The sequence below is a fragment of the Lissotriton helveticus genome, chromosome 3_1 (genome assembly GCF_964261635.1).
Source record: "Lissotriton helveticus chromosome 3_1, aLisHel1.1, whole genome shotgun sequence".
NCBI classification, from domain to species: domain Eukaryota; kingdom Metazoa; phylum Chordata; class Amphibia; order Caudata; family Salamandridae; genus Lissotriton; species Lissotriton helveticus.
Window position 1 is genome coordinate 1,749,714,804 of NC_136061.1, and position 20,421 is coordinate 1,749,735,224.

General features: G+C 41.6%; 1 protein-coding gene across 11 annotated transcripts in view; it reads right to left on the bottom strand.

Annotated features, from left to right (window-relative positions):
* LOC144823746 (protein 4.1-like) overlaps positions 1-20,421 on the bottom strand; it is a 477,862-nt gene that overhangs the window by 182,194 nt on the left and 275,247 nt on the right. For 8 of the 11 annotated variants that reach the window (XM_078682542.1, XM_078682537.1, XM_078682541.1 and 5 more), the window contains 2 exons: positions 4,799-4,855; positions 4,642-4,683 (listed from right to left, as the gene is read on the bottom strand). In XM_078682542.1, the coding sequence (XP_078538668.1) occupies positions 4,642-4,683; positions 4,799-4,855 (99 nt within the window). The remainder of the gene's footprint in view (positions 1-4,641; positions 4,684-4,798; positions 4,856-20,421) is intronic. The other 3 variants (XM_078682543.1, XM_078682540.1, XM_078682538.1) reach the window with 1 other exon arrangement.

The following is a 20,421-nucleotide window of genomic DNA, read 5'->3' on the forward strand; positions in this document are numbered from 1 at the left end:
GTTACAGTGACTACTGAATTTAACAACTCAGGTCAAATGAGGCAGTAGGCAAACTCATGATATGACTAAGATGCTTTCAAGAACACTCAAATGTTCAATTTAGTCACAGCAGTGATGATTACAGAAGAATGGATTTCTTTAGTAATTGTAATAGGACCCAAAAGTGTGGTGTTACCAGCTGATCTAATGGAAAAACAATTACCAATGTAAAATTGGGGGCTATGTGTTTGTTTCTTAACATGCAACAGTCTGCTGGGAACAATGCCTTTACGCCAGCGAACATTTACTAGATTAACTCCCTGCACAGAACATCTTTAATCAGCTAATCTCAGCTGATCATAATCTTACTGTCTGAGAATTGGTTTATCGTGGACAATGTGCAGACATCTAGGGTAATTTGAAATATGTACTCATTGCCTAGCTCATTACTTTTAGCTAAGACTGTCCATTTTTAAGTCTTGTTTAGGCAGCACTTGCACTGCCTCTGAGACATGCTGTATTCAGGTATGGACTTGAAGCTTCGACCATCTTTTCAACTGGCTCCTGTTTCTGTTCATTCTAAATGTTTGCTTTTGATTTGTTAATAGGTTTAGTAGTCTCTCCTTAGTACCACCTTTTCTGCTTTTGTCACCTCCCATGAGGACTGGCCCTTTTATTTGTGATGGTACTCAGTATGTTTCATTTACAGTCTGTGAGCACTATTTTCTGAAATGATTTTCTCCAATTGCAGCACAACATGCTTTTCTACAACTTTGGTCACTTTCCCAATCTCTGCACCTCATCCCTCCTGCCTTCAGGCACCAAGCCGTAGGTTTCAGCATGGCCCGCTTTGATATTTTATTAGTAATGGCGGCCACGGGGGACATTTTCAATATGCACGGCTAGCCCAACTTGCACCTTTCTATCTACATTATTATTTTTATAAGCGCGCCATGGTTTAACTATAGCGTCCATGCACCTTCCTTTCTTTTTTTGGGCAGCGCGATGCGCTATAGCGGCTAAGTGACCTTTTTTTCATCGGCATACCAGCCAATGGGGGCTGCACGCCTTTATTTACAAAATGCACTCCTTGGCCTACTCCAGCACTTCATTTTTTTGTTACCAATGGTGGCCGTGGGCAATGTTTACGTAAAGCGCGGTCGCCTGACTAAGGGTGGCTGGTCTCGGTTACATCAAACGTAGCGACTCCATGTTCAGAAGACCACAAGCACCCACAGCAGGACGACATAATGCGCAATCGCATCGGCACCCACAACAGCAACTTCCAATGTGACGAGGCTTGTTTTCCCAGGATAAGCACAAACCTGTGTCTGCTCTTCTGTGAGTATCAGAGATTGACCCCTAGAGATGATCAGAGGTATGGGTCACATACTGGTGACAATTTTATTATGAGTTTTCGCAGAGGTCAGAGTGTGAAGAGCAGGCAACAGCTTGCCAAGTTAAAATGTGTCTACATTCTGAAGGGGCTTTCACACTAACTAAACAAATCACCCCAGTTTTTAAAAACGTTTGGTGGTAGCAGGTCACTGTTAGATCAACATACACTTGATAAAACTGCTCTTTTGTGCTAAGTTCCCATCACATTTTTTAAACATGACTACTACAAACACTCTGTCTTCTGGATATTGTTGACCAGTGATGGGTTTTGCTAGTCCCGATTGGTGGGGTATGAGGCTGCCAGATCTGCTTTGGTTGCTGTCACATGCAACAGAGCTTGATTGAGTCTTTGTTTTGGGTCTGGTTGATCCAATCCTTGTCTGTTGGGCGCCTTCTTATCAGTTACCATTTCACGCTGAATATCTCCAGCAGGTGGCGCCCCAAGTCTCGCACTAGAACAGGTCCTTCATTTAAAGGGATACAGTTCTGTTTTTGCACATTTATTCCCTGTAACCATGTCTGAAAATTTAACGTTGTTCATATCTCTCACAACTGCTTTCAATGGCACTTCTCTTATACTGCTGTGTATTTATCCAGCAGTCTCTCTAGTGGTAGAAATTCTCCTGCAAAACTAGTTAGTGTGCAGTGTCACAAGTTATCCTTCAAATTTCAGTGCATGTGCATTATTGGTGGAGCAACTGTACCATTACATCTAGTAACTACAACTCTACTCTTCAGCAGACCTTAAATTTCACAGCACTCGTTCTCTGCACAAGAGACACAGTACTCGCACTCCAGCCAGGTACTTGCCTTCTGCTCCTTACAGACATCATGCTGTTTAATCGTGCGTCTCTCTATTCACAGAAATCGAACTGGTTCTAAGCTTTGGCGCTCCAGCTCACCAGATCATCTATGTGAACCGAGACAAACAGATCATTCAAATTAAGTATGCAGCCAGAAACAAAGTCCGCCTGATCGCCTTTGTCAATGAAGTTGAGTTAGCAAAGGCTGCCCGGACTCATCCTAATAGCAGGTATCATTGGTGTTTTTTGAAGATGTACTAGTGCAGTACCCATTTTGGTCTAGCAGCCTGTTGTATGTTTGTACTCACGAATGTGTATTTATTAAAGTATTTTTAATTCAGGCACTCTGGTTAACTTTCCAGGATGCCTTGTGGTCAGAGTGCATTTTTATTGGGAGTGTGATTTGTAAAAATTTATTTAGCCTCTCACTTCCAGTATAAAAACAAATGGGAAAGTATGCTCAGCTGCAATCTTTTTTTATAATTACATTAAGGGTGCAGTACCTTACATGGGTAATAGAAGTCCCTTTACAACTCCACAGGGACACCTAGTTAACAGCCTGTGGTACTGCACCCTTTCCTTGTGTAGTGGAATTTATTTTATTACTTAGGCTACTGCTGAGATTTAAAAAAAAAAATCAAAAAAAAAAATCTTACAAACATTATTATTTGCAACGCCAATAGCTCAAACTTTCACTAATGCCAGCCCAATTGCATTGCAAATGCTTGTTATATCAGCTTCACTGTTAGTGCTTATTAGCACAATGATTAGGAATTAAATGAGCTGTACCGCTACTGTATTGAATTGTAATTGCATTTATATAGCACTTACTACCCCATATGAGGCGTCAAAGCGCTTTTTCGGTGAGTAGCACGCTACTCCAGAAGCCAAGGAAGATTAGTGTTGAATCAGTATAGTGAAATATGAAAGTAATTTGAGTGGTGGCTAGGTTAGGCAGTTATTTGGATTCAGAAGGATAGCGGAGGGATAGAAGAGGGAAAAGGGTTTGCAAATATATAGCGCTTGTTACCCCTGATGGGATGTTGTAGCACTTTCTTGGTGAGTAGCACGCTACTCCGAAACCGATCAGGATTAGTGGTGAATAAGTAAGTGAAATATGAAAGTAATTTGAGTGGTGGATATTAATCAGTTATTTGGATTGAGAAGGATAGCTGAGGGATAGACGAGGGAAAAAGGTTTGCATTTATATAGCGCTTGTTACCCCTGATGGGGTGTTGAAGTGCTTTTTTGGCGAGTAGCACGCTGCTCCGGAACCCATTAAAGGATTGGTGTTGAATTAGTTTAGTGACATATGAAAGTAAATTGAGTGGTGGATGATATGTTAGTCAGTTATTTGGATTGAAAAGGGTAGTAGAGGGATTTATATATCGCTTGTTACCCCTTATGGGGTGTTGAAGTGCTTTTTCGGCGAGTAGCACGCTACTCCGGTACCCATAAAGGATTAGTGGTGAATTAGTATAGTGAAATATGAAAGTAATTTGAGTGGTGGCTATTAGTCAGTTATTTAGATTGAGAAGGATAGCAGAGGGAAACAAGGTTTGCATTTATATAGTGCTTGCTACCCTTAATGAGGTGTTGAAGCGCTTCTTTTTTTCGGCAAGTAGCACGCTACTCGGAACCCATAAAGGATTAGTGGTGCATTAGTATAGTGAAATATGAAATTTGGGCAGTGAACATGTTAGTTAGTTTGATTGAAAAGGATAGTGGAGGAATAGAAGAGTGAAGAATTTAGATTTTGTTTTTCTTTGGACGTCATAGCACTAGTGGGAGGCTTGCGGTGAGTAAAAAGTGATGTGGAGGGGAGAATTAGATGGAAGAGTTTAGAAAGGCTTGTTTTGGGTATCACTATAGTAAAAGAGGTGTCAGATGGTGCAAGGAGGGATAGAGTAGGGGAGAGTCTAGAAAAAGCTACAAGCCTGAATCTGCATCCACACTATGCCAAGCAACTTTGACTTTGTTTTGTAATATTTATACACGTGGAACTGAAATAACCTTCAGCAGAGCCTTTCACTGGTGAACAGCTGCACAAACTAGAAAACAATGAATCCACAATGAGTCATCTAAGCTAACTGGCATCAGCATGCCTCACCTAGAATTGGATATGAAACCAAATTTGCACCGGTTTGTAACAAACATTTTAGGTGCTTCCTTAAGAACACAAAGAGTAGAATGCATTTTTGGTTGTCAAATTGGCTCTTCGAGTTAGTAGAATTTTTTTGGGGGGGGGTGTTTAATAATTCCATTCAACTAGGAAACCACCTTTGAAGATATCCAACTGATAACTAGAAGCAATAGCCCTGTTGTACTTATATATTAGATGAGGCACTTTAGAAAATAAAATCAGCACACACAGAAATAGGGCACCTGTCTCCTTAAAAATGAGTCTGAAACATAAACTAGGCATTGGAGATTTCACTCAGCCAAGTCTGAAGTGTCTAACCTTCCTCATTCTTATCAAATCGTCCTCTCTTTCTGTTGGTTTCTGTTTATAGTGATAAAAAAAAAAAGGTTGTTGGTTTACTCATACATATGTGTCAGTCAGGATCTTTGTTAATATAACCATTAGAAGAGAATCTGATTTAAAGACCAGCACCAACCTGTACTTGGTCTCCATTAGTAGTTGCCACTTGAGTCTCCGTCTGCTCTTTCCCCACCTAAAATGGATAAAAGTAAAAAGTTTCTTGTTAACAAACACGGACTCTTCAGTAACAGCTTTCCAACACGAAGGAACCATATGGATAAAATAAACTTCACTGTATGCTGCTAGCCACATGCAGCAAGAAGGCAGTAGAGGTTGAGTGCACCAACTTAACAGAGACTAGAGATGAAGTGGGAGATGTCTAATGTACAACCGGGATCATCCGAGAGTCAGAATGGTTGAGCAAATAGCCATTTACTAATTTGCAAACTATAGATTTGAATATGGTTTACTGCCTGCAATGAGTCTAGGTTTACGCAAGATTTCATGTGTGGGAATAGGGACGGGAAAAGTGCCTAGAGGATGTAGGGTGTTGATCACATTTTGCACTCAAGCTGGAGAGTTATTTGCAAGGAAGATGAATTTGATTTTGCTTGGGTTAATTTCTGGACAGAATAAATTCATTTGGTTACTTTCTGTAGGAATATTTTCAGTTTTGTTAAGTAAGTGGGTTCTGAAACGGGAAGGTATACCTGTGTATCATCAACGTACTGGTATATGTAGAGAGAACCTTTTTGTAGTACTGATTTAAGAAGCTCAATAAAGCAGCTGAGTAGTTGTGAAGAAAGGGTTGATCCTTGTGGGGCTCAGTCTTTCTAAGGGCACATTTGATATGAAAGAGTTTTAGCACAGTTCACTGTACAACGATTCTGGCATTCAGGAGTTATAGGAATTAGTGGTGATCAAACAAGTTGACAAGCAACTGAAAGGTCAAGCAGCACCAAATGGCAAGTCTTGTCCACAAATATTTTCAAAGCATCAGCTTATATCTGAATTGCCAAAGTTTCAGTACTGTATTTGGATCAGTACCAGGATTCCTGTAAATGTAGGTGGTTATTGGTAGATGTGATGTATTAGTTGTGTGGCAACTGTTTTCTCAATGACTTTGCCAAAAGAAGGACATTTAGAAAACAGCCAGAGGTTTTAAATATCACTCAAATCTAGATTAAGACAATACCATAGTGCTTAGGTTGGTTCAGGTTAGCAGGAATTACTGGTAGGTTTGGAGTGCAGGTTACTGCTTCCAAGTTTCTGTCTTCAAACCACTCTCTGGAGTAAGTTGCAACTGGTCGAACCCACAACCATATAAGAGTAAAGTAATGAACTGGAGAATTAGGTCATTCAGTAGGCGTGCACGAGTATTGTGTTCCCAGAATACACATTGTAGACAATAATAATGGTCCCACTATTACCCAGTAACCCAACTGCTCAAGAACTACAAAAATGACTCGTGGGCGGTGTGAAAAGTTTCAATTTCATTTACCAGGCACTCTTACCATATCACAATAATACAGAAAGGAGGCGGCCATAGAGACGGTATGGTGTGAAGCATCAGGCACAGAGAAAAATGATGGAGCATAAAATAATCAGTTAACAGAGGTAGGCCCAGCCACAGGATAGTAGAAATGAAGAGTTCCAGACCGCCTAAGCAGTCACATGTTTCAGGAATCCATTAGAGTGAGGTCTGAGACCACTGTGCTCAGATGGGTGGTACTATTAGTGAATAATGAAGCACTGTAGGAAACTGGCCCTATATATACTACACCAAAATTAGGTATAGTGTGTATATAGTCCGGGTGTCCCCAGAGGTAGGCAGAGGTTAAAGTTAGATATAACCTTACTCTATTTGTGGTAGAGTGGTCGAGCAGTAAGGCAGTATCAGAGTACAGTGTTAAATCAAACAGATCATTAATGCCAATTGGCATATCCTGAATAGTAACCCTACCCAGACAAATAAGCTGCCTAAACCTCTGATTGCACACAGACGGAACAGAAATATCAAAGACTTAATTGTCCATTCACGCTTTGAAGACAGGTCTACGGATTCTAGACTAGTCGATAGTTAGCAATTTGCCAGCTAAAGGAACCGTGAGATGCTCCTCATGTAAATCTTGCAGTAATATTCTGGAAGGAGAAACGTTCACCCATAATGGGTTTACTACTAGTGCCACTAACATGTGGAACTGTAAAATGATGAATATCATTTACTTTATTTTGTGTCAGCCATTAGAACAGGCAAAATTCAAGCCCCGTTGGTTAAACACTTCAAAGAAAAGAACCATAAACCAGAAGACTTTAAATGGCGAATTCTGGAAAATATTAGAACACCAGACAACCAAGGAGGATGCAAGATACGTAAGAAAAGGGAAGTATATTGGATTGTCTCTCTGGATACTTTAAAAAAATGGATTGAATAGCGATATTCCGTGGGAAAATGCAATGGTTTAATCATATATCTTGCATGTTAGGTAAATTCTAGATTAGGGTAGTGCCTAACTATGGATACTATTGTGTCCTTGGTAACCCCAAGACATGATTGTGCCCATTATCTGCTAAAACTGTATGTAAAATAATTATATATACACAGGAATACTGTCTTATGTAGCCTTGGAGTCATTGGTAATTAAGCACAAGTGTTTTTATGTTTCTTCTTAGTAATTATAGTTGATGTGAAGAGCCTAATGGGGGAAAGAAATGAAGTCCCCTTTCTATCTTCACTGCCGAAACTAGTGTAGTGCATAGCTCTATGGACTAATGTTATTTCCATTTGTTCATATTATTTAGATTAATGTAGCTAAAAGTCAGCTAATATAGGCACTATTATGCTGTTATTGAAAAGAAGTACTACTGTGTCTTCGCTAATGAAATAATTTGTGATATTGGTAGGAGAAATAATTATTCTACAATCTTGTTTTTGCTGCGCTTTCCAAAATGTATACTATCCGATATAGCCTCACATTTACATGAAAATCTGTAGGATTGGAGATTATGATGTTTGCCCTTATCAAAATTGTAGACATACAGAGTTGTCTGTCTTTATCAAAATAGATGTGAGTTGGCGAAAGAATTGGGATAGTCCTCTTTCTTTTTCGCTGCTGAAATAGCAATACCAACGTGGTGCTAAGCTCTACGGGCTATCGTGAATAGTAATCTTTTTTAGGCTGTCATGATAAATATGTTTAAAAGTCAGCATAAATATCTAAAACTTTTTAAGAAAATATTATTTTGACCGATCATATGGCATCTGATTTCCAGAGTAATATTTAGGCCAGAAACACGTGACCGCTTTACACCTTCTCATTCTATTTAAGCGACCATAATGCATTAGGAAGTTGATACTTCCTCTATATGACGTAACACGCCGGCGGCCATCTTTTGCTTCGCTCCAGGCAACATCGGCTATTTAAATTAAAAGGTAAGCCTCGTAGCTTGAAGGGTGCTAAGCTTTTATAGAATCGATTGCTAGCCCCGTAAAACTCGCCTTTCTTCTTTTTTTTCTATTTTAGACTCATACATCCTGAGTTTATACATATCAACATCTTATTAAAAGAATGGCACCTTTTAATTATATCGGATGCAGTTTCAAGTTTTTAAGCCTGTCGATGAAATAGCAATAACCTTGATCTTATGGGCTGCGGCCGGCTTCCAATAGAGAGGTACTGTGAGGACATTTTTTTTGACTAACGAAGCACTTACCCGGAGAACCCGCGGATTATTTTCCGTCCTCCCAACACGGCTTGAAGCCTACAAACTAGGACAAGCGGATTGGCTTGCCTTCTAATACCTACCGCATACTCGGCGGCGGACCTTGCCACCTTACAGTTGTTTTGACGCATTAAGCACTTCCTTCTCGCGTCTATCCGAAACTGACACCCGATCAGGACCGGGTTGGAAGTATCACCGGTCCCACGATACAGCCCTCAGCCTTACTCAACAGCCCTGAAGAGTGACGGGTCTACCCCGTTATTGACGAAACACGTGTCGGCTGGTTTTTTCGTTAAACAAAGACTCATCAGAAAAATAAAAAACGCGAACAAAAAAGTTGGAGTTTGATCTTATCCTTTCATCTAATGATACAAAACTCAACCTAGGAACTAACTAAAGTTGTGTGCGCTTGACTTTGCTTACAGAAGCACTTAGAATTATTTTTTCAACTTTATATGGTTATCTTCTATTAGGGTGAACATGGTAACTTGCTCCCGTTTTTAATATACTACACTCTCGCCACTGGAGGACGGGGGAGGAAATAAAAACTACGTGTTATCAGGTACTATTTAGATTATTGAAATTAAAAAACACCTTCCTCTATAATGCACATAAACTTGAAGTTGAGACTGTTTAGGATTACTCAACTGGTTAAATACAGTTTGTTTTCTCGCAGGTCATTATCATAGACCGCTAGATAGGTGTGGCTACCCTCCCTCCAAGTATCGGTAAAGGAAACATCTCTGGACACTTTCTACCGTATCAAGACTTTCGAAGGAATTAGTTTCTACACCGTGTAACATTTTAGATTAGTGGACCATTTTTTAGGATCAGAGCTATAAATTATATATAGCCATACCAGTTTACACCGGGGTTTGTGTGATTAGATGCTAATTCTAGATATCCAGTCTACAGTTTGGCCTGAGTTCTCAACAGGGTCTCTTCCTTATCATGATAACTCTAAAAAATAATGTATCTTTAAAATTAGATTATTGAGATAAAGAAACGTAAGCATGAGGACATTGGATTTAAAATTATTTTTTTAATATGACCTCACTTTTTGAAAACATCTTGTTCTTATTCTATCTAAGGAACGGATCTTTCTGAATAAACCCCGGTTACTAGGTACCACAGCCCAGTGGATGGCAAGCAGTCCACTGGGTTGTGAGAGCAAAGCCCCTAAGGTTTAGGCCACGGCAAATGGGGAAGCAAAGTAGCACAAAAGGTGCACCCTCACCGGCACTGAGGCGGCCAGTTGCAGAGTGCTGTTTTGAGGTTGGGTGCCCTGATGTTTTCAATAGAGAACCTCCAGTTTGCAAAAATACTGCAGGCAGGGAGACGAAGGACTTCTGGGTGTGACCACCACTTTGAGAGGTAAGTTGGGAAGTTAAGGGTTGGTTAGGCACCGTTGATTTGGGCACACAAGCCCATGGGGCGTCGGGTGCAGGGATGCCTTTTGGGGTTGGATCTTCTTACCGGCTCCTGGTCACCGGGGTGACCTCCTCGTGGTGTTTTTCCACTCTAGCTAGGGCCGGGTTCGGCGGGTGCAGAGTGGGCTGGATTCGCAGTTTCTGGCTGCTGCCAGAGGTTGATGTTTGAACAAATTCGGTGTTCACAGGAGAAGCAGTCTTTGGAAGTGAAGGTAGGCAGGTCCTCCGGGGTTTTCGAGGTTGCTGGCTGCAGGACACACTGGGATTTTGCAGGAGCAGGTTCGAGGGGAGACAGGCCTGTAGGGCTGGGCCAAGTCAGTGGGTGTCGTCCTCTTGTTAGCTGGCTACACGGCTGTTCGGTCCTTCTTTTCTTCTTCTTGTTTCTGGATCTGAGGAAGCAAGCTTCATGGTGCCCCCTAAATACTAGATTTAGGGGTGTTGCAGGTAGGTAAAGGGCAGGGACCAATGGATCCCTTCCCTGGGGTGGCACCTCCAGTGGGAGGGGGCAGGAGCCTGTCCCTGGTTGGTTGGGTCGCCCCATCCTCAAGATGGCGGGGACTCCGAGTTGTGCTTCACCTTGCCTCCCCCACTGGAGGGGTGGAGTTTGCATAGGTGGGCACACCTCTTTCCCTCACTTGTTTTTCCTGCCGGCTCTCCCGCCTAAAGTGGGGGGTAGAACCAGTGGGGATCAGTTGCTGAAAGCAGCAAATGGCCTGGGCATGCCTTTGAAGCTTCCCCTTCGGGAACCCTGCCCATCCTGGGGGAGGAGGCTTGGCACCTCGTCCCAGGATGTGCATTGTTTCAGGCCCCCAAGAGCAGCAGCTCTTGACCCAGGGGTCCAGAAACATGTATGTTGGTGGCAGCCTAAGCAGCCACTCAGTCGGATCACTAGAAGTTGCTTGAGTTTCAGGGGGCCTCTCTAAGATGCTCTTTGTTGTGCAGTTTACATTAAATCCCACACTGGCATCAGTGTGGGTTTAATGTGCTGAGAAGTTTGATACCAAACTTCTCAGTTTTCAGTATAGCCATTATGGTGCTGTGTAGTTCGTAATGACAAACTCCCTGCACCAGATACTCTTAATGGCAGCACTGCACTTATAATGCCCAGGAATGGACTGATGCACTGTAGGGGTACAGGGCTCATGCATCTGTACCCTCACCACTGGCATAGTGCACCCTGCTAGAGGGGTGATTGATCTATGCCCGGGCAGTGGTTTGTGGGCATGGTACACAGGGATGTGTGCCATGTCGACTCTTCACTTCGTTCTGCACCAAGACAGGCAGCCTGCAAGGGCAGTGTGTGTGTGTCAGGGTACAGGACCTCTAAGGATGGCACAATAAGTGCTACAGCCCTCTGAGGCCTTCTCTGGTCACAGTGCCCTGGGTACCTGTGGTACCATTTACCAGGGGCTGACATGTGGCCGGAGATGCCAATTGGGTTTAGGCTTCAATGCAATTTTAGGGAAAGAGCATAGGCCCTGGGTACCTATTAGCAGGAGCCCAGGGCACACTCAGTCAAACAACATCAGCAATAAGTGGGGCCATACCATGCACAAAGAGGGCACTTTCTTGCTAGCACCAACCCCAAGATAAAGTCCAATGTGGCACAGATGCTTAGTTTCATGGCCGTCTCAAGTATTTTGACACCACAGGCATTTTTTATACATGGAAAATGTAGGTGCATGTAGAAATGGGGTGCCTTGTAGCTCAGAGAGTGAACGTGTAATACTGTTATATCTTGGTTTCATGGACAGCAAAGAAAAGGAGGAGAGGGCAAATCCAAATCAGTGATGAAGGTGGGTTTAATGCAAATAAAGTAAGCATTCCACAGGCAGAATAAAAGGAAGTTGTTGGAGGTCTTACATTTCAAGTTACACTGATCTTAAGTCGTGATTGTGTTATTAAGAGGAAGAGAGGTCTGCCAGAGCTTTGAGGAATAATTAGAGAGAGATACATCAGTGATTTAAAGTCTGACTACAGGAATATTCATGACAGGAAATGGAGATATAACGCTTAGAGTAAACTACAGAGACTAAATCTATCTTGCAAGTAACTTTTCATTAAATCTAGCAACTGGCAGAATAATTTGCTTACTTTTGCTAACAATGAATCTGTTGGTTACTCTACAAACCTGAAGATTCCTCACCTCATGGAACTCCTCAGGTACTATACTATACCTGGAAACGTAAAACTAGCTCTCCAATATTGTAGATGGCACCAAGGCTCCAATTCAAAGTCTGTGCCTTCCTGGATATGACTTCACAGAGCCATATGTAGCACTATCCCGGTAACCTGACATCAGTTCTCTTCCTTTTATCCGCACCTTTAGAGGTGGAGAGAGATTGCTGAAAGTGACAGAGATACAGTGCAAAAAAAAAAACTTGAATGTTTATAAAATCTACAACATTCTTCAGACTGGGGAGGTGAGTCGGGGGATGAGGAATCTGATGGTAAAATTCGCCAGAAGGAAAATGTTACCCTGTAAGCATCCATTTGTGACATGTTGTGCTTTGCATGCTACTACCATCTAATGTTGGGGTCTGGAAGCGTGCAAGTTGTTTTTCTTTTAAGACGTTTTTTCAAGTCACGAGATACAGGGTCTCTTGGTGATAATGCGCATGAGAATAGACTCCATTGTTAGATTGTTTGCCCGCACAGCAGGTGAAAATAGAGAGTGAAAGTAAGTGACAAGTAAACAGATGTTCATGCATATAAGGAAAGACTAAAAGAGAAAAGATATTGCAACAGCCACGTGTCTAGGGAGGAGGGTGGGGGCATGTTAATCTACAGCACTATATGCCACGAACAGATGCTTACAGGGCAAGAAATGTTTTCAGTTCAAGGCATGTGTGGCTGTAGATACACATGCTTTGCATAGACTGTAAAACAGTCCTCCTCAAAAGCAGTGGCTAATCTGTGGGTGTTGTAGCTGTTTGGAAAAGTGTACTTAGCACTGCCTTACCAACATTAGCTTGCTGGTGTGCTAGAACATCCACACATTAGTGTGGTGTAGACCATGTAGCTGCTTTACATATGTCAGCTACTGGCATGCTCCCTTGGAAGACCATTGAAGTTCCTTTCTTTCGAGCAGAGTGTACTCTAGGAGTTGTAGGTAGAGTTCTTTTAGCCTTAGCAGAACATGTTTGAATGCATTTTACTATCCATCTGGCAATGCCTGATTTGGATATGGCCTTTCCTTTATGAAGTTGTGAGAAAGCAACAAAAAGGTTCTTTTTTGTTTTTAAAAACGTTTTTGTTCTATCAATGTAGTACATAGGGCTCTTTGGACATCTTATGCATGGAGAGACCTTTCTGCAACAGAGTATGATTGTGGGGAAAAACTGGTAAATCAACTGATTGATTGAGGTGAGAGAGGCTACTTTGGAAGGAATTTGGGGTTGGGGCAGAGTAAAACCCTGTCTCCATGGAATTGGTAGAAGGGTTCTTCCAAGGTCAATGCCTAATGCACACTAACACAACTGAGTGAGCTAAAAGCAATTAAAAATGCCACTTTCCGAGAGTGAAAATGACAGGGGTTGGTGTGAAGGGGCTCAAATGGAGGGCTCGTAAGTCGTGTAAGGACAATGTTAAGATTCCATTAGGGTGCAGGTGGGACCTGTGGCAGAATTACTCTTTTGAGACCTTCCATAAAGGCCTTAATTACTGATATTTTGAATAAAGAAACGTATTGCCAACTTTGAGGATGAGCAGCTTCTGCTGCCAGATGTAACCATGTGGAGATGAATGATAGGCTAGAGATCTTCCATTTGAAGTAGAATCAGGGTAAGACTTGCAGCTGGATTTCCTACTCGTGGGCTTGCTGCCACATCCTGCTGAGGAGGTCGCCAAAATCGTTTTCCATCCCGGGAAGGTACTCGCTTACAGGTGGATATTGGATATAGAGCCAAGTGCAAAATGGTCTGAGCTAGGTGAGAGAGATGTGAAGAACATATCCCCCCTTGTTTCTGTAGGTAGCACATCACTGTCATATTGTCATCTCGGACTAGGACAATTTTACCGAATATGTGAGGTAGGAACGCTTTCAATGGTAGATGGACAGCTAGACGCTCTAGAAGTTGATGTGGGAACCTAGGCATTTGATCTCCCAGAGGCCCTGCAAAGTGAGATCCTGTATGTGTACAATGAAAACATCTTGATGTGGCGTCGCTTCATTGACGACATTTTCTTCATTTGGGAAGGCGATGTTGATACCCTTAGGGAATGTTTAGAATGGCTGAACCTGGAGGATCCAAATTAAAAATTTACGGCTCAATACGACAACTCAGCAGTTAATTTTTTAGACATCACCATAACAAACACTTCTGGAGTACTGTCCGTTGAGTTTTATACAAAGCCAACGGATAAGAATACCGTTACATTACAGGAGTTATCATCCCCGTGCACAGAGGGATAATATCCCATTTGGGCAATTTCTCCACTTGCGGAGGAATTGCACCAATCTTGAGGATTTCTATAGGCACTCAGAATCATTAAAGAGCAAGCTAGCGGCTCGTGGTTACCCGAAAAAGTTAATCAAACACGCATTAAAACGTGCAAGATTTTATGATCGGGAAAGCATGATAGATCAGAATCCAGAGAACAAGAAGAATAAAAGTACCACATCTAACAAACGCCTAGTATTTGTCACACAATACTCTAATGTGAGCAATAAACTAAAAAATGTGGTTAATGCGAATTGGAATCTCATAAATGAGGGCAAAGAAGTAAAATTAGCGAAACCACTGTTCGTGTTTAAGAAAAATGATAACATAAGAAAAGGTCTAGTTAACACCTACAGACCATCTAAGCCCCTCATACAAGCAAACCTAAAGATGAATAAACTTGTGGGAAATTTCAAATGTGGCACATGTAGTGTTTGCGAACACTGCATGGTCACCAAACAGATATCACATAATGACTTCACTATGATCTCCAAGAGTCACAATAACTATAGGAGCAGTAATGTGGTGTACCTTTTACGCTGCCCCTGCAAGCTGATATACGCAGGAGAAACAGGGAGAGAACTAAGACTTCGTGTCCCTGAACATCGATCTGCCATTAAAACTAAAAAGATTAACGCCCCACTAGTGGAACATTATTTAGCTGCAGGTCACAAACATATGGAAATAGAGTGGTTCATTATCGAAAAAAATCACAGGAAATATAAGGGGCGGCAACACAGAGGTTAAGAGAAAGAACAGAGAAATGTGGTATATTTCCATTCTAAATACTATAACATAGGGAATAAACTCTAAAGAGGATTGGATGAGACTAACTGTATAAATAAAACAAGCATGTAGTAGAGCCCGTTGTAATATGACTTCTACTCAGAGAGGTAATCGCAAATGCCTTATATAAATAATGTTAAATGTGGGGCGCTAAATTTAGTATTCCCGTTCTATATAGAATTTAATTATAGGGGGGCAATGATATTTCCTTGAAAGTGGAAGTTAAATTTAGTAATCTAACGAAGAATAGACAGAAGGGTTGTTTTCCCCTTTAAAATGATTCTGAGGACAGAAAAGGGCTGTTTCCCTTTAAGAATCACCCGGAAGAGTAGGATTGTCGCATTATACTTACGCGCATAAATAGCGCGCATGAAACAAAGGAGTCCTCTGATATACCGGATACAATAACGCGAATCGCGGCCCAGCGGTGATTCGGTGGCGAACTTTCATCAGGAGCCATATGGGTAGGTGTCAATTTAGCCTACGGGGACAACCTCGCGAATTCGCATGTAGTTTTTTTATATTTCCAGGGGTATGACATGGGGCATAGGCGTCCAGTGGGAGGTTAGCTAATAACCCTTGGCGTAAAACGAGTAGCAAAGGCAGAGTGGCAATGCACACGTAGTCTAGCTGAATAAATAACGGCTGCGTCTTTTTTAATAATCTTCTGGCTGGCCGGGCACGCAATTAATATCAGTTTCATCAGTTGGTGGGCAATAAGGCCCACACAAGAGGAGTGTTGCCGGATGAGTAGGAGTGTTGCTGGATTCTAGTACACAACGAATACGCTACGTAAGGATTAGGATAGTACTTTCCTAAGATAACGGGTAATTCTTCCCTATGTGAAGTTATTAAGGGGGAAACCGTGATATTATACGTATCTCTGCAGCATTTACTTTTACAGCAACAATGCTTTAGGCTTATTTTTAGTATAATGGCTACAGCAGGGATTAGACGGACGATGCCAGAGAATAATAATTTTTAAATGGCTACAGCAGGGATTAGACTGACAATGCCAGATAAGAATAATTTTAATTAGACACGTAGTGATCTTTACATGATGTAGAAGGTTGGTTATATTAATTAGGCATTACCCTTTTACTTTCAGCCCTGTGGTTATCATTATTTTTATAAACTATTGTGAAGAGGACACACTGAGAAGAGTCCAGGTTTTAATCAACAGAATACCTTCAAGCAAACGTTTTACGCTATCAGCCTCATATGGGGTAAACAGGTCTAAATTGGATTGATTTTAGATACACAGGATAGTTGGGATTGCCACAAACTAAAAAATATTTCTTATACATGCCTCCTCTAGGTAATACAATTTAAAGAGGATTGCTATTAGCGTATGAAGATAGCAAATAAATATATATACACCTGTGGAAAGCAAGAACATGTTTGGAAATCGCCAAAGATAGCCTGAGGTGAGCATTGTCCCCGACGGGGCAGGAATCATGAACCTGACAAGGGCATAGTATGTTTTTTTCATATCATGCTTTCCTATATTATAGGTTTATTTGAACCAAAGAGAGACACTGTGAACTGAGTCTGAGTGGCAAAAGAAAAGACCTAACATTAGGATTGACTATCTGGCTATCTAATTAAGGTAAACTAAACTTGTGGCACCTAATCTTTGTATAGTTGTAGTGAATATATAGTGCGATATGTTTTAGGAAATAAAGAGATCCAGAATGAATTAAGATATAATTATAACTAGTTCTTTATAGACACATATGTCATCAAGGAACAATATAAATTTGTGTGTACAATGGTGTGTGTATAAATGAGTTGTAGCTAAGACACTGGAACATCCCCAAATGGCCCTTTTTTTGCTGATTATGTTCATTGCAATATATGTAAATCAGAATGTGTTTGAGTATAAACTGTTGTGTTAAAAGAAAGTACTCTATCTAGGCGCTCTCTCAATATATGGATTGTATGTAATATAGGTAAAGTGGTATGTATTTTGATTTCAATATAGGGTGGATTGTATAAATGCTATTGAAATGACTTGCTTTTTTAAAAAACAGTAAAAATACTGTTCTGGTAATGTTTAGGTTATTAATCAGAGTGTATATATATATTTTTTTGTTAGAGAATGAACATTGAAGACAAGGTGGAAGGAACTTATGATCTGTCCTCTTGATGGTGGGAGTAAACATTTAGCCTCGCCGAAACCCGTCAACGCTAATTCAAACTGTTAAATCTGGGACAGGACAATTAACATAGCAACCAATAGGTGTTTCATGTAATGTCACTAGTCATTTACGGGTTAACTTGTGAAAGGCATATGGTTGTTGCCTGGTAATAGCTCTTCCTTCCGTTCAACATAGTATTTTAGCTTATCATTTTTAATTGTGTAAAGACATTGCTTGATGTTTTCTTAATATGTTATTCTTGTTTTAGAATGAATTTATGGTTTTTAATATTATATGATTTTTTATGAAATAAACTTTTGTACAATCTATATAGAATACCTTTTTGGAGTTGTTCCAGAGTATGAATGATGAGTGTCTGGAGTAAGTAGCTGATTCATTTCCTAATCCAGAGGGTAAAATATTTTTACTATTACTGTAAGTGGTGCTCTGACCCTTCTTGGATTATACGAGCCCCTCTCCTTGGTTTTCAATGTGTACAACCCAAACCATAAGTGATGCATCCGCTTTAACAATGATGTGTGTAACAGGGTTGAGGAAAGTTCACCCCTGCAACAGGTTGCTGGTGTTTCACCACTGCAGATGAGTTCAGGGGCTGATCAACACTAGATCGTCCCAGTAACCCTCTGTCTGAGACCAATGTTAAGCCAAACATTCCTAAAACGGATGCATGTGCAGCCTTGCTTGAGGTACTATGGAAATGCAGGAAGACATCATGCCTAAGAGGTGTATAACTGTCCTGACCGTAAGCTGGTAATTTGGTTGAAACAGGGGGATTAGCGCCTAAAAGGATTGGATCCTGCAGAATGGGGATAAGCTGGGTCTATTTCTTTGTTTAACATAGCTCCTAGGTAAACTTTAATCTGTAGGGGTTGGAGCTATGACTTGGTGGCTTTGATGGTGTACCTCAAGTGGTGAAGCAGATCTATTGTGTCCCGAGTGTGAGTTTGACACAGTTGACGGGTGCTTCGAGACATGCTGTATTCAGGATATTGTATATAAGAAACAGTTTCCCAAAAGGTTTCAATTCAAGACAATTCAATAATGTATGCAGGCAGCATTACACAAAAGAGAAACAAGGAGACTTGTACAATTAAAGGGCTTGTAATTCACCAATTCTTAAAGGGAGTTGCACATAGAAATACAGTTAGGCAGCACTGTGCAGAGGAAATCATGTGACAACCAGGAAGCACTTGGTGAGTTGTGATATATACAGTTAGTGAGAGGTGATGACGCAAGTGCTGAAAGTGAACAGCGTGAAAGGCGCAAGGTGATCAATATATATACAGTGTTGGCTCAACGAGATTCAGTTTGAACAATTTTACTCAAAGTTTCAACATATTTTAGAGCCAAGGACATGAGATGCGCCATGGAGTTGCGCTATGGTGTCGACGGCGTTTCGATCCCCGTGAGTCTGGATCGTCTTAGGAACAGGGTTGTCATGTTGATAGAGTGCTCGAGGATAATTGGCGGGCTGCCTAGGGCTTTAGTAGATAGCCGTAAGGGCAGCGTCTCCAGTGGAAGTTAATTGATTGTTGCCGATGGACGCGTGATGTCAGGGTCCAGGAGCAGGGGCAATTAGAAGATCGTCTGCATCGATTTCGGTGTGGGCACTGGTGGTTGGGGACGGACAGCGCCTGAATGAATCAAGGCTGCTGTGTTGGGATGAAACTCCAAACGGAGAGGAGGCTCGCTAGCAATGGGAGGAGGATATTGGCTTGAAGTTCCACCTACTTTCCGCACATCTTTTTAATTGGCTCCGGTCACTGTCCTTCGTAAATGGTGGCTTTTCATAGGTCAATAGGCTTAGTAGTCCCTGCTTAGTACTGCCTTTTCTCTTCTTGTAACCTTCAATGACTACAACCCTGTAACATGCGTTGTTATTCTATGTTTTAATTACAGCCTCGGAGCGCTATTTTATTAAAGTGCTTGCTCCTGTCTACTGTTGCAGGCAGGACACACTCTCCCGGTAAGTGTATTTTATTTAACCAATGCGGCTCGCCTCTTCTGGATAAATGGTGGTCGCACCTTTCGTTTGCTAGTTGTAGACAAAGGCATTCTGAGGGCGCCTGTTCTGTTCCATGCACTTCCGTTCCGACTTGTTTTATTTTGCTCCAGCATGGTTTGTCACACAACATTTAAGATCTGCAAGTTAAATACCGCTTTTGAGTTCATATGCCTGTACTGCCGATTTAGTATAATAGTTAATTTCAAAGTATTTTCATTGAAGCTCTTGTTTTAGTTTGCCCCTGCATAATTTGTCTCGAGCCGCGCATCTTGATCTCAGAACAGTGCAGAGTGTCCCTTACTTTCCAAGGACTCGTAGCCAAGGTGAAAGGTTTCATTCAGGGCGTTAGCTTTCCCTCCCAATGCGACTTCCTGGAGTCCCCAACAAAGTGACACAGACTTCAAAGATTTACTGTGTGGACCGGGGCAGCGCTTCAGTCCAGAAAACAATAAGCCTCGCCCCAAACTTGTAAATGTAGATGGCATTACCTCATTTATTAAAGGGAGTGCGAGTCACGACGACAAGAAAAAGAAACACGATCATGGGGGTTGATAACTAATTACTGCTGTTTTCCATCGTATGATAAATAAATTGGACACCAAAAGTAGTAATTTTGAGCTGGAATTGTTTTAGAGTGCGTTCTCCTTCAAAGAACCTTTATGAATCTCACCAATTCTGTGTAACTTGCTGTTTCAAATGTGAAAACAGCAAGTAATCCGGGTTCAGTAGCCCGGTAGGCCTCTGGGCCCCAATACCACTGCACCAATTAAAGCTATGCCCCTGGTTACACAAGTCGAAAAGAGATTCAATAGTTGACCAAGAATACAGTAGAAAGGAACCCTTTTGTGACAATCGCCAACCGTTTGTACCTCTTTTTCAAGGTATTGCACCCCAAAAAGTAGGTGATGGCAGTGAGTGAGCAAGGTGTGGGGATGTTTTGTGTCTGCTGTTTGTCCAACGAAACAGACTCACATTTCACATAACGTCAAGCCCAATTGGCTTTACCAAATGGACACATTAATAGGTGTCGCGCCTAGCGTTCCAGTGCGCAGCACTGTCGCGCAGCGCAAGACCTCTTGTAAGGGGTTTTTGAAAGCTGACCACACGCTTGTTGCTTGTGATCAAGCTTTCGCGATTGGGCAAAGGCGGGCGCATGTCCCGCCTTTGCAATGCCCATTCCCGTCCGTGTCTAGCACGCACAGCAGCGCGCG